Raw genomic sequence first — 14,433 nt, 5'->3', positions numbered from 1 at the left:
AGAAAAAGAATAGTGTAGGGATTCTGCTTACTGCTGATATATTTTTTGCAGTGTATTCATTCTTTATTGCAGGCATCCTAATATTCTGAGATTATATGGTTATTTTCATGATACCACAAGAGTTTACCTAATTCTAGAATATGCACCTCGTGGAGAAGTCTATAGAGAGCTTCAAAAAATTTCAAAGTTTGATGAACAAAGAACGGCTACTGTAAGTTTTAGCTAATTGCCCAAAGGGCTAAATAATTTCTAAAGTTTTTTTTTTCCTTTTCAGGTTCTTTAGCATTATCACTTTTACAAAATAGAATGCTGATTTTAGAAGGTCAAACCAAAACAGATTGTGTGTTTAATGTGATAGTGGAATTTTCACAGAATTTGAATTCTAAGGACTTGCAGAGATCATCTAGTCCAACCTGTACATCAGGAGGAATCCTTTCCATCAGACAACAAGAATATTAAACCTTTAGTGTTTATCAGACAATATTAAACACTTCTACCATAAAGAAACAAAGCTTAAAAACTGTACCTGCCTTCAAAGAACATATATGCTTGTTGGAAAAAATATGTAAATAACTTAGGTATATACAAAATATGTAGAGAGTAAATGAAAGATAATCTAGGAGGAGAAAGCCCTCTCAGGGAACTAAGCAAGTTTTCTTAAAGAAAGAAGGTGGGACTTAAATTCAGTCTTGAAGGAAGCAAGGGAAATAAGAGGCAAAGGGATAGGCATAACATTCTAAATTTGGGGAATGGTCATTGCAAAGAAGATGAAGGACTTTATAGTTCATTCTGCCTGAAGCTAATGAGACAGAAGAAAAACTAAAGTCTGACCCTGGAGCTTTCGCTTACTACTTCTGTTTTTGTCTTTTTTCCTAGGCCAAATATCCCTAAATCTGGGGAACTAGATGCTAGGTCTAGAGTTAGGAAGACTCATCCTCCTGAGTTCAAATCTGGTCTTAGATATGTATGACCTTTGAAAATCATTTGATCTTGTTTACCTCAGTTTCCTCATCTGTAAAATGAGCTAGAGAAGGAAATGGTAAATCACTCTAGCAAGGAAACCCCAAATGGGGTCACAATGATTGACACAACTGAAAACAAACAACAAATTCCTAAATATTCCCCTCCTAAATCTCTAATTGTGAGAATCTTGGTTTTGTTTTGATTTTAAGACTAGGTCATAGTAGTTGCTATAGAAGGTACAGGATCATGTATCTGGAGCTAGAAGGAACCTTAGAGAACAGCTTGTCTGAACTCATTCCCCATATCCCTTCCCAATTTTTCATGTGAGGAAATGTAGGCCCAGGTAGGTAGCTTAAGTGACTTCCTCCAGCATATATGGATATAATAATCAGTCAACAAGCATCACATCTTTAGTAGGTGCCAGGTATTGTGTTATGTACTAGGAATACAACAGCAAAAACACAGGTGTGTGTCTTCCAAGAATTCACATACTTTATAAAGAATTCACATAAGAGGTGAGTCAATTTGCAAGCATCTGTTACTTACATGAATAGTATAAATGTGAAGTAATCTAAGAGGGGAAAAGTCTAGCATAGACCAGTGTGAGGACTAGATAGGAGATTTTGTGGGAGAAGTAAGGTTATAAGAAGACTAGAAAGACATGAAAAGACCAGGTTGTGAATGCTAAATAGAGGATTTTTTATTTGATACTAGTGGTTATAAGTTGTCATTGAGTTGAATTGGTGAGGTTGACATGGTCAACCCTGCACCTTTAGCAAATGAGAACATGGCCTGAAGTGGGGAAAGACTTGAAACAGAGATTAACCAGAAGGTTTATTGTGTCAAATTGATTTGAATCTAGATCCTCTGACTCTTCATCCATTAAATGGTCCCATTGTTTATTTCAACAGAATAATTATAGTGACTTTATTAGAGATTTTCATGTGTTATAGTTTTCGATTAAGCAAAAATCAAAGAAGCAATTTATGTTTTCTTTAATTGAATCAACTACTCAAAATGGAATCATTTCAGGAAATGATTTGAATAGGCAAAAATGTATCTTATCTAGAAATTCTCTAGTATGAAACAATTCAAAGTTCATAAAAGTTGGGGAATAACTTCTTTTGTTTTAATCTTTGTATAACCTAATAGCAGCCAACTTAAATTTAATTTTGGCCTTGAATTAATTTCAAAGAGTAAAAAAGCCTATGATTAGGGCAGCGGTTCTTAATGGGTTTGTGGATAGATTTCAGGAGATTTTTGAACTTGGATTGGAAAAAAAAATTAAATATTTACATTGACCTCTAACTGAATTTTGACATTACTTTTGTTTAATTACAAGTAAAAAAAATTTAAACAACAAAACATTTAATTATGAGAAGAGGTCCATTGGCTTCACCAGACTCACAGAAGGATTCATGACACTGAAAAGGTGTTAGAGATTAATATTTGATGGGAGAGGAATAAGTTAGTGATCTTTGTCCCTGACTCAGGCTTATTTATCAGCTTTATTTTATTTATAAATTACCTACCTTGTTTCTACTGCCTATAGTTGCTTTTTTTTTTATAGTTAAAATTTACCTTAGTATACTTACCTGAAGGTGGAAAGAACAAAATATAAAACTTCGTGAAATTTTTTGAGGCGAGATGGCACTTTTCTGAAATTAAAATGAGTAGTTTTTAGTTATGATTTTAATTTTTGTGTGTGTCATCAAAGAATAACCATTGGAATTATACATGTATTTACTTATATCAGATTTGCTGTCTACCAAGAGGATGGGGAGGGAAAAGAGGTTGGAGAAAAAGGTGGAATTCAAAATCAGACAAAAAATAAAAGTTGAAAACTATTTTTGCATATTGTTGGGATATTAAATAAATTCAAATTAAAACAAGAATAACCATTGACATTTTATTTTTCTCTGTTGTAATGAGTTTCTGGGGGTTAAGAGTCCTTTGTAGAAAGAGAGCCTTTGTTTTAAATTAGTGTTGTAAAAATGATAGTAAATTCAGTTTAAAAAGAAAATTCTAGAACCAGCCCTATTATTGCTGCTTGCCCTCAAAGTTTTTAGGAGAGCTGGAAAAGATTCTGTAGAAATCATTAAGTCTAGGGGTGGCTAGGTGGTGTAGTAGATAAAGCACCCGGCCTTGGAGTCAGGAGTACCTGGGCTCAAATCCGGTCTCAGACACTTAATAAAATTACCTGGCCGTGTGGCCTTGGGCAAGCCACTTAACCCCATTTGCCTTGTAAAAATCTAAAAAAACAAAGAAACAAAAACAAAAAAGAAATCATTAAGTCTAACTGTTCATTTCCCATGTGAGAGTAATGATCCCAGAGAAGTACAATGTCTCGCCTAAGGTTACACAGCTACTGACTGAGTGCTAGAATTTGACAGTAGACCTTAACTTTCAAGTGAACTTCTCTATTATAGCATTCTGCTTTTGTTAATAAGATTACTGTTAACTTTCTCTGCTAAAATGCTAGTAGGGATTGGGAGAATCTCTAATCTCTAGTTCTTTATCCCTTTCCTGTTATGACTTCCCTCTCCTTACCAAAGATCAAATGATTCTAAGTACATTTTCACTATAAATAGCATGTAAGGATGAAGAAATCATTAAAAAAATTTGGATCAAAATACTTATAGTTAATTCTATAACCTTTATCACAAGATCTATAAAAACAAAATAGTGCTATTTCACAAAGATGGTTTATGAAATTAAATTGCTTGACATAAGTTAAATATTGACTTTACCAATGATTTTTTTTAATTAGTATATCACCGAGCTGGCAGATGCCTTATCATACTGCCACTCAAAAAAAGTGATTCATCGAGATATTAAGCCAGAGAACTTACTACTTGGATCAGATGGAGAACTAAAGATTGCAGATTTTGGCTGGTCAGTTCATGCTCCATCATCTAGGTAAGAGTCTAACATTAAACTGGTCCTTAAGCTTTTGATGTGTGTGTGTTCTGGATCTGTAATTTTATTGAATGAGACTCCTTAAAGTTGAAGATTTGAGAGTGTCCCTCTGCTATTGAGAATTTAAGTAATGTGATCAGTTTATGTTAAGAGTTTGAACTTGAACCTTAGGCCTAAGTTATATAAATTTTACAAATTACTCCCCTTGAGTCTTTTATGTTGGCTTTCTCACTTACCTGAAGGTAGAAAGAACATTGCTGCTCTTAGTATTGGGGAATTATTAGGCTGCTAGGTATGTGCCAGTTACTACTATGACAAAGAAATATCTAATATAACTTTGAAAAGCATACTTAATAAATTTTTTTTCAGGAGGTTAAGTATTGCAATATTCAAATAAACAAAATCTTCAAATAGTCAAACTTTGAAGCTGAATAGGCTACAAGCTTTTACTCATGAAAGGAATATATATGAATTTCTTGTTTTTGTTTTTACTCTGTGGAGGTACTCAAACAGTGGACCACTGGATAGAATTTGTCGACTTTTAACAAAGCTGACATAGATTTTAACCCTTTAAAGTTTCCTTTTTTTGAGTGACAATTTGGTTTATTCTATATTTTTATAATAATCTTGTGAAAGTAAACATAAACCTCCCTCCCTTCAAAAAAGATAGAGAAACCTCAAGAATAGTGACAGAGAATAGAAGTGTACTTCATTCTGGGATCAGATTCCAACGGCTCTGTCCCTGGGATGAATTGCCTTTATCATAAATCCACCAGAGAAGTTGCTTCGATATCTTTTCCCAGTCGCTGTTACTAGCTATATTTCCCTCCATTCTATTCCTCCCCACTCTCGTTTATTCTATTCTCCCTTGCCTTACACCCTGTCCCTGCTCAAAAGTGTGTTGTATCTGAGTACCCTCTCCCTTAATCTTCCCTCTTCTATCACCTACTTCCCCCTATTCGCTTTATACCATCCCTTTCCTCTCATTTTTCTCTAGGCTAAGATAGATTTCTATACCCTATTTTTTTTTAGGTTTTTTTTTTTTTTGCAAGACAAATGGGGTTAAGTGGCTTGCCCAAGGCCACACAGCTAGGTAATTATTAAGTGTCTGAGGCCATATTTGAACTCAGGTACTCCTGACTCCAGGGCCAGTGCTCTATCCACTGTGCCACCTAGCTGCCCCAATTTCTATACCCTATTAAGTGTGTATGTTACTTCCTCTCTGAGCCATATCTGATGAGAACTCAATCCCCCCCTTGCCTTTTCCCATTCCACTCCATTGACAAAGCTTTTTCTTGACTCTTTTGTGTGAAATATCTTAGCCCATTCTTCTTTTCCTTTCCCTTCTTCCTAGTCCTTTACTTTATCACCAATTGACTCCATCTTTATATAATATTATACCATTATATTCAATTTCCTCCTGTGCCTTGTCTACATATGTTCCTTCTAACTGTTCTTATAAATGAGAAGGTTCATATGAGTTAGGGTTAGGGTCCTTTTTTGAGTTAATATATGCCTGGAAAACAGTGGCAAAGTAAGTTGAGTATTTGCTATTGCATGTTTTTGTTCAAACAGCATCATTAGTGGTATCATTTAAGAAGGTAAAAAGCAAAAAGTCAGAAATTGTTTTTAATAAAGATCTGGAAGTGACCTTAGATCCCTCTTCATTTTTGTATGTGGTCCAAACCTGTTGTGTCTTCAGATGTTGGAATTGCTTGGCATAACAATTCCTTCCACTGATGCTCATTAGGAATCTCATCTATGATTGGCTTCCCAAGGCACTGGGAAATTAAAAGCTCTACTTTCCCATGATGATGGAACTATTGTTTCAAAGGCAGGACTTGAACTGTGGTCTTCTTATTTGAAGACTAGGCTACTGTATAAGTAAGAACAGGAGACCCAAAGAGATGACATGATTAACAAATCATATAACTAGCTTGCAGCAGAGAAGAAACTAGAGTCTAAGCACATTTAGCATTGAAGGGCAAATGGGCTAACTTTAGTGTGAACTTACTGTACAATAAATAGCCTATGGTAAAGTGCTTTTAATGACTACAATGCTCATGTACTTCTTGAATTTCAAAGTTAGGGTTTTTTTTTTTTTTTTTTTTTTTTTTTTTTTGCAGGCAATGGGGTTAAGTGGCTTGCTGAAGACCACACAGCTAGGTTATTATTAAATGTCTAAAGCTGGAGTTGAACTCAGGTACTCCTGACTCCAGGGCCAGTGCTCTATCCACTGTGCCACCTAGCTGCCCCAATTTCTATACCCTATTAAGTGTGTATGTTACTTCCTCTCTGAGCCATATCTGATGAGAACTCAATCCCCCCCTTGCCTTTTCCCATTCCACTCCATTGAAAAAGCTTTTTCTTGACTCTTTTGTGTGAAATATCTTAGCCCATTCTTCTTTTCCTTTCCCTTCTTCCTAGTCCTTTACTTTATCACCAATTGACTCCATCTTTATATAATATTATACCATTATATTCAATTTCCTCCTGTGCCTTGTCTACATATGTTCCTTCTAACTGTTCTTATAAATGAGAAGGTTCATATGAGTTAGGGTTAGGGTCCTTTTTTGAGTTAATATATGCCTGGAAAACAGTGGCAAAGTAAGTTGAGTATTTGCTATTGCATGTTTTTGTTCAAACAGCATCATTAGTGGTATCATTTAAGAAGGTAAAAAGCAAAAAGTCAGAAATTGTTTTTAATAAAGATCTGGAAGTGACCTTAGATCCCTCTTCATTTTTGTATGTGGTCCAAACCTGTTGTGTCTTCAGATGTTGGAATTGCTTGGCATAACAATTCCTTCCACTGATGCTCATTAGGAATCTCATCTATGATTGGCTTCCCAAGGCACTGGGAAATTAAAAGCTCTACTTTCCCATGATGATGGAACTATTGTTTCAAAGGCAGGACTTGAACTGTGGTCTTCTTATTTGAAGACTAGGCTACTGTATAAGTAAGAACAGGAGACCCAAAGAGATGACATGATTAACAAATCATATAACTAGCTTGCAGCAGAGAAGAAACTAGAGTCTAAGCACATTTAGCATTGAAGGGCAAATGGGCTAACTTTAGTGTGAACTTACTGTACAATAAATAACCTATGGTAAAGTGCTTTTAATGACTACAATGCTCATGTACTTCTTGAATTTCAAAGTTAGGGTTTTTTTTTTTTTTTTTTTTTTTTTTTTGCAGGCAATGGGGTTAAGTGGCTTGCTGAAGACCACACAGCTAGGTTATTATTAAATGTCTAAAGCTGGAGTTGAACTCAGGTACTCCTGACTCCAGGGCCAGTGCTCTATCCACTGTGCCACCTAGCTGCCCCAATTTCTATACCCTATTAAGTGTGTATGTTACTTCCTCTCTGAGCCATATCTGATGAGAACTCAATCCCCCCCTTGCCTTTTCCCATTCCACTCCATTGAAAAAGCTTTTTCTTGACTCTTTTGTGTGAAATATCTTAGCCCATTCTTCTTTTCCTTTCCCTTCTTCCTAGTCCTTTACTTTATCACCAATTGACTCCATCTTTATATAATATTATACCATTATATTCAATTTCCTCCTGTGCCTTGTCTACATATGTTCCTTCTAACTGTTCTTATAAATGAGAAGGTTCATATGAGTTAGGGTTAGGGTCCTTTTTTGAGTTAATATATGCCTGGAAAACAGTGGCAAAGTAAGTTGAGTATTTGCTATTGCATGTTTTTGTTCAAACAGCATCATTAGTGGTATCATTTAAGAAGGTAAAAAGCAAAAAGTCAGAAATTGTTTTTAATAAAGATCTGGAAGTGACCTTAGATCCCTCTTCATTTTTGTATGTGGTCCAAACCTGTTGTGTCTTCAGATGTTGGAATTGCTTGGCATAACAATTCCTTCCACTGATGCTCATTAGGAATCTCATCTATGATTGGCTTCCCAAGGCACTGGGAAATTAAAAGCTCTACTTTCCCATGATGATGGAACTATTGTTTCAAAGGCAGGACTTGAACTGTGGTCTTCTTATTTGAAGACTAGGCTACTGTATAAGTAAGAACAGGAGACCCAAAGAGATGACATGATTAACAAATCATATAACTAGCTTGCAGCAGAGAAGAAACTAGAGTCTAAGCACATTTAGCATTGAAGGGCAAATGGGCTAACTTTAGTGTGAACTTACTGTACAATAAATAGCCTATGGTAAAGTGCTTTTAATGACTACAATGCTCATGTACTTCTTGAATTTCAAAGTTAGGGTTTTTTTTTGTTTTTTTTTTTTTTTTTTTTTGCAGGCAATGGGGTTAAGTGGCTTGCTGAAGACCACACAGCTAGGTTATTATTAAATGTCTAAAGCTGGAGTTGAACTCAGGTACTCCTGACTCCAGGGCCAGTGCTCTATCCACTGTGCCACCTAGCTGCCCCAATTTCTATACCCTATTAAGTGTGTATGTTACTTCCTCTCTGAGCCATATCTGATGAGAACTCAATCCCCCCCTTGCCTTTTCCCATTCCACTCCATTGAAAAAGCTTTTTCTTGACTCTTTTGTGTGAAATATCTTAGCCCATTCTTCTTTTCCTTTCCCTTCTTCCTAGTCCTTTACTTTATCACCAATTGACTCCATCTTTATATAATATTATACCATTATATTCAATTTCCTCCTGTGCCTTGTCTACATATGTTCCTTCTAACTGTTCTTATAAATGAGAAGGTTCATATGAGTTAGGGTTAGGGTCCTTTTTTGAGTTAATATATGCCTGGAAAACAGTGGCAAAGTAAGTTGAGTATTTGCTATTGCATGTTTTTGTTCAAACAGCATCATTAGTGGTATCATTTAAGAAGGTAAAAAGCAAAAAGTCAGAAATTGTTTTTAATAAAGATCTGGAAGTGACCTTAGATCCCTCTTCATTTTTGTATGTGGTCCAAACCTGTTGTGTCTTCAGATGTTGGAATTGCTTGGCATAACAATTCCTTCCACTGATGCTCATTAGGAATCTCATCTATGATTGGCTTCCCAAGGCACTGGGAAATTAAAAGCTCTACTTTCCCATGATGATGGAACTATTGTTTCAAAGGCAGGACTTGAACTGTGGTCTTCTTATTTGAAGACTAGGCTACTGTATAAGTAAGAACAGGAGACCCAAAGAGATGACATGATTAACAAATCATATAACTAGCTTGCAGCAGAGAAGAAACTAGAGTCTAAGCACATTTAGCATTGAAGGGCAAATGGGCTAACTTTAGTGTGAACTTACTGTACAATAAATAGCCTATGGTAAAGTGCTTTTAATGACTACAATGCTCATGTACTTCTTGAATTTCAAAGTTAGGGTTTTTTTTTGTTTTTTTTTTTTTTTGCAGGCAATGGGGTTAAGTGGCTTGCTGAAGACCACACAGCTAGGTTATTATTAAATGTCTAAAGCTGGAGTTGAACTCAGGTACTCCTGACTCCAGGGCCAGTGCTCTATCCATTGTGCCACCTAGCTGCCCCCCAAAGTTAGGGTTTTAAAGATTAGTTTTTAAAGAGTTTACTACTTGTTCCTTGCTTGGTGTTTGGTCAGGCTGTTTGCCTAAGGTTATTAGCATTCTGTAATAGAAGGGTGTATATATAAAACTTGCAAAAACCTGACTAAATATAGGAAAATTACAGGCTCATTTGAATTCAGTAATTATTTTTTTTTTAGTTTTTATTATGAATATGAATAAGAAAATGGAACTTAATAATATGTGGCCTTTTTACTAATCTCTCAATTGTAGGAGGACCACTCTTTGTGGCACTCTTGACTATCTACCTCCTGAGATGATTGAAGGCAGGATGCATGATGAAAAGGTGGATCTATGGAGTCTTGGAGTTCTGTGCTATGAATTTCTAGTTGGGAAGCCTCCTTTTGAGGCAGAAACATATCAAGAAACTTATAGAAGTATTTCAAAGGTAAAATAGAACTGAAATGAACTTATCACTCAAATTATTTCTTTATGTAATATGATTTTACTTGTTTTGTTTTTTGTTTGCTAAGAATAGTGTAGTTTTGAAAATACTTCCTTTCATCACTATAGATTCATGGTATATCCCTTTAGCCTTCATTGATGCTCTACAGTTTTTCTGTTTTTACTTTGTGATTCTTGATCTCATTCCCCACAGTGACCGTTCTAAAGCCTTTCCTCCTCTCTCTCTTCTCTTCACCAACCATGCCTTGACCCTCCCCCCCACCCCACTCACACACATCTGTAGCTGGTGCCTGAGTTATGTACTCTTCCTCCTGACTTTACTTTTTCTGTTCAGGGAATTCAATTTTTTCAGTTTCCTATGTTAGACTTTGAGTTGTTTCTGTGTCTTGTTGTTCCCTGACTAGTCATATCCTTTTGGTTCCTTCTACACTATGCTTCACATTTATTCTTCCTTTTCTGTTACCATTCCCCTCTCAAGGAACTCTTTACCACACTATGTACCTGAATTATGAAAATAACCTACTTTTGTTGCTACTTCTCTGATAATCTGTCCTTCAAAGAATATTCTTTCTTACAGATAGATTTGATCATCTACCTATCATTTTATCTTCCAAGTTAAGTTCAGATGTCTCTTCCTAGCATTTAGGGCCTTCTACAACCTAAATACCTTGCCTTACAGCATAATCGACCCTTACTTGCCTCCATATACTCTTTTTGTGCCTAATCAGACATCTCTTTTCCTTCCTCTATACCTTTGCCTGTATTATTCCATACATCAGGATGCATTCTTCATAATTCTTATCTGCTGAACTCATTTAAAACTCCAGAAAGTCTTCCCTGAGTCTTTTCTCTTCCTTTCTTATTTCAGATGATGTGAATTTCCTGTTCAGGTCTGATAGTACTCTGTTTTCTAAGACCTTCATTGGGTATAGTACCAACTATGTGATATTTTTTTGGTATCTTAACCTTATTACTAGACTTTAAATTCCATCCAACTTTCTGCCTTCCAATGTTTGACACTGTATTCTGTACATACTTGTTGGTTGAAGTTGTTTCAACTACACTCACTGAATTGTTGATTCACATGATCTGTTTCCCTTCTAGGTTGAATATAAATTCCCTGACTTCGTAACAGAAGGGGCTAGGGATCTCATTTCAAGACTTTTGAAGCATAATCCTTACCAAAGGCTGACACTAAAGGAACTCCTTGAACATCCTTGGATCATAGCAAATTCTTCAAAATCACCAAGCAGTCGAAAAAGCAAAGAATCAAATGGTGCAAAATCTTAGGATTCTTGCTTTCCAGGAAAATTGAGCCAAGGTTACCACGTTATCATACAAGAAGTGCTACTGAAGTGGGATGTACTTGTGAGAAAGTGCCTTCTGTCTGGGCTTGAAGGGGGAAAAAAATAACTTGAATGGTCAATACCTTAACTTGCACTAGTTGTATTCTTGAATTCTGTTAGTTAAGTGAGAAAACTCAACTACACTTAAACGTTATTCTGAAGTAAGAAAGTTGAAGGAATAAAAGCAAAACACAAACTCCTGTTGCTTATTGGCTTAGTCCTCTGAGGCATGTAAGACACAGAGGAGCTGCCAAAGAGCTTAATACGCTGGACACAAAATTGACTACAGTTGTCTTCATCTTGGTGTCTTTTAAAGGACAGTGCAATAACTTCCAAATAACCCTAAATGTTGTTTTTTAATTTATTGGGCAGATTTGAGGCTTTTGTCATGTGGTCTGAATCTGAACAAACCTGGTAAATCCCTATGAACACTGATTTTCTTTTCTATACTGTTTGAATGTTGGCTGTCCTATGATTTACTAAATAAAGACTTGTTTAAAAATATATTCCTTGTTCCTGAGGTATAAGAATGGAAGAAAGGATCTCATTAGGATATGTTATTTCTTGTAGTTGCAACCAATAAATATTTTAAGGGTTTGGTATGCATTCTAATTAAGCAAGACCTAGAAAGTACTCAGGATTTAGCAACAACATTGTTACCTATGTATATTTAGGGGTAATGGGTAATGTCTGTTGCAAGGAAAAACTACTTGGACTGTAATAAATTCATGAAGTTTTTTTTATAATTGCAACAGAATCATTTGCTGAAGTATTTACCTTATACCATGATTATAAGTTTTGATAGAAATATTGACTGACTCGGTATAAAATAAAAGAATTTAAATAAATTTTAGTGTTATTTTCACTTAGGGTTAAAGAAGTTGAACTATAGATCAAAAGTATTAGTATCAATAATGGCAGTTAAGGTTCCAATAAGCAATTACTGTTTATTATAAATAATATCAGGCATTTTAGTACTTTAAGAGAATGCTTTCCAGTTTTATGACTGCTAAGTAATTTTGATGCATTGAAATTTGGGTAAAAGTATAAATTAGTGATGTGAACTCTACAAATTTCAGTGAAGGTCAGAGAAGTAACTCCTGTTTAATGAGTCACATATTGGCAATAATATGCCAGCTTGCTAGCAAACTTTTTTTTTTGGTTTGTCATCTTGAGTAGATATTCATTCCAGGAATTGTCAGATAAAACGACCATTGCACACTAATTGTGTGTATACATGCTGCCAGAAGGAACCCAGGAAGCATTATTAAAGATTATGAAGTCTTGGCCATGAAGTTAAAAACCTTAGGAGAACTGCTCTGATGTTGGAAAGTGAACACCTCATGGCTATAAATGGGATTTAGATTTCTAGACTGAGCTACAATACAGTTTACCTGATCAGAGCTGATATATACCTAATGAGGACAGGAAAAAGGGTAGGTATTGGTAGGTTTGGAATTGCAAATCTAAGACCTTAGACTGAATAGTGATAGAAAATTTTGCATACTCTTAGATATTAAGAGGTGCTACAATATAGAAAGGAGAGCAATATAGACATTCACAGATTAAAAAAGGGTCTATAGTAAAAGTCCATAGTGAGAACTTTCTGTCATTAAAATAAGCTTATAATGGGTGGTGCTTGGTATTAAAAGCTGGATTTGAATCTTGTGGAAAAGATGGAGAAGTGTGAACTAGAGTCTAGTTTATTACAACTGATGTGGACCTCAGGCAGCACTACTCATGGTAGAGAAAACCTAAAACCTCCTTGCCCTTAAAAAACATGGTAGAGAAAAACTAAAACCTCCTTGCCCTTAAAAAACAGGTGAAGATATGAGTGCTGAAAAACGAGACCAGGAGTAAGAAAGGTAGCCTTGCAAGCAAGATGAAGTCCAGAAAGAAGCACAATTAGGAGGGTAATGAAGCATGACTAACCAGTATCCACATTAACCCACCATGGAAAGAACTCGTCAACCGGAGAATGGGAGCTGCATGCCTGAGGGATAGTTCTCTAAGTATCCCAATCGAAAAACTAACAGCTATCTGAAAGTAAAATTGACTACCTTGAGAGGCAGTGGATTTCTCTTGCTGCTCCACCCCCAACCTACCAGGAAGTTTTCAAATAAAATAGGATTATGTAGAAGAGATTCTATAGTTACAGGTTGAATAAAGACCTCTTTAAGTGTTACATTTTGTAAATAGTTTCAAGTTATTTTCCTACTTCATTGCTTGGGAAGTTTCCTCATGGTTTAGCTCCAGAATCCAAATAAAGGAAAGGGAAAGAGGTGGAAATTAAAATCAACCTAAGGGGCAAATAGACAGTGTATAGAGCTTCAGACATTTTCCAGCTGTGTGACCCTGGCCAAGTCACTTATTCTGACTAAAAATAAGTATAAGCCTAATTCTTCAGGCGTGATATATTCCTATTCAGATTGTAACAATTGTGCAAAAAATTATGCTAGGTATTGGTAGGGTATGCAAAAATTTGACAAAGTTGTTTACATTCCTAGATAACATTTTATATATATATCTATATATATATCTATATCTATATATATATATTCAAACGAGGATTTTGAAAAATGTTGGGAGATAGAGTAGTGCAGGGTTAATAATAATGAGATTGAAGATTGTAGATTTCACAAAAATTTTATATTTAAATAGCATGACTTTTTAACGAGAAACTGAACATCCTATGTTTGGACAGTCCTGAACAACCAGATAAAAAATTGAATTTGCTACACCTTGACAGAAATTGCTAATCATCAATTTGGGAATAATTTAAGAATCATGAGTCAGTTCTGTGGGACAATCAAATAATTGCAGGCAGGATAAAAGTCAACAAATTAAAGGGATAAGTATGAGAAGCAATGGTATACAATTACATTTGTTCAAACAAGCTATTGATGGTGAAAAATGGGAAACAGAACAGTAAAAATATTAGCATAGACTATTTTCATCTCCAGTAGATGACCTGATGACAGTTGCCACACAGGAAGAGGTCAAAAGAACCCCAGAAATTGCCTCAATCCACACTTAATTTAATTGCCAAACAGGTGATAGCCCTTGGTCACAAAGCGCTGGACAAGACTGAACAAGTTTAACTATTCAAAACATTTTGCCACATGTACCTTTCTTGTTTTTTATATGTATATTTTTATTGCTGAATTTAAAAATGCAAAAAATTCCTTTGTTGCCCCCCATTATTGAGTGATGTGCATTTTGATATAATTTATGCAATAGGCGATGATAATAAAGTATGATTTATTTGGAGTAGGGTTGGA

The 14,433-nt window shown here is 35.4% G+C and overlaps 1 protein-coding gene and 1 long non-coding RNA gene across 5 annotated transcripts in view; one reads left to right on the top strand and one right to left on the bottom strand.

The window, feature by feature from the left end:
* Positions 1-10,040, bottom strand: part of LOC141504908 (uncharacterized) — a 15,377-nt gene extending 5,337 nt beyond the window's left edge. The window contains exon 1 of the long non-coding RNA XR_012473496.1: positions 2,559-10,040. This is a non-coding gene — a long non-coding RNA (uncharacterized LOC141504908). The remainder of the gene's footprint in view (positions 1-2,558) is intronic.
* Positions 1-14,433, top strand: part of AURKA (aurora kinase A) — a 24,593-nt gene extending 10,160 nt beyond the window's left edge. For 3 of the 4 annotated variants that reach the window (XM_074210298.1, XM_074210299.1, XM_074210300.1), the window contains exons 6-9: positions 73-211; positions 3,734-3,882; positions 9,615-9,789; positions 10,911-14,433. In XM_074210298.1, the coding sequence (XP_074066399.1) occupies positions 73-211; positions 3,734-3,882; positions 9,615-9,789; positions 10,911-11,096 (649 nt within the window). In that variant the 3' untranslated portion in view covers positions 11,097-14,433. The remainder of the gene's footprint in view (positions 1-72; positions 212-3,733; positions 3,883-9,614; positions 9,790-10,910) is intronic. The other variant, XM_074210297.1, reaches the window with a different exon arrangement.

The sequence above is a fragment of the Macrotis lagotis genome, chromosome 1 (assembly GCF_037893015.1).
Source record: "Macrotis lagotis isolate mMagLag1 chromosome 1, bilby.v1.9.chrom.fasta, whole genome shotgun sequence".
Taxonomy (NCBI): Eukaryota; Metazoa; Chordata; class Mammalia; order Peramelemorphia; family Peramelidae; genus Macrotis; species Macrotis lagotis.
The sequence above is the reverse complement of the archived record's forward strand: the minus strand, read 5'-3'. Positions and strand labels throughout refer to the sequence as shown.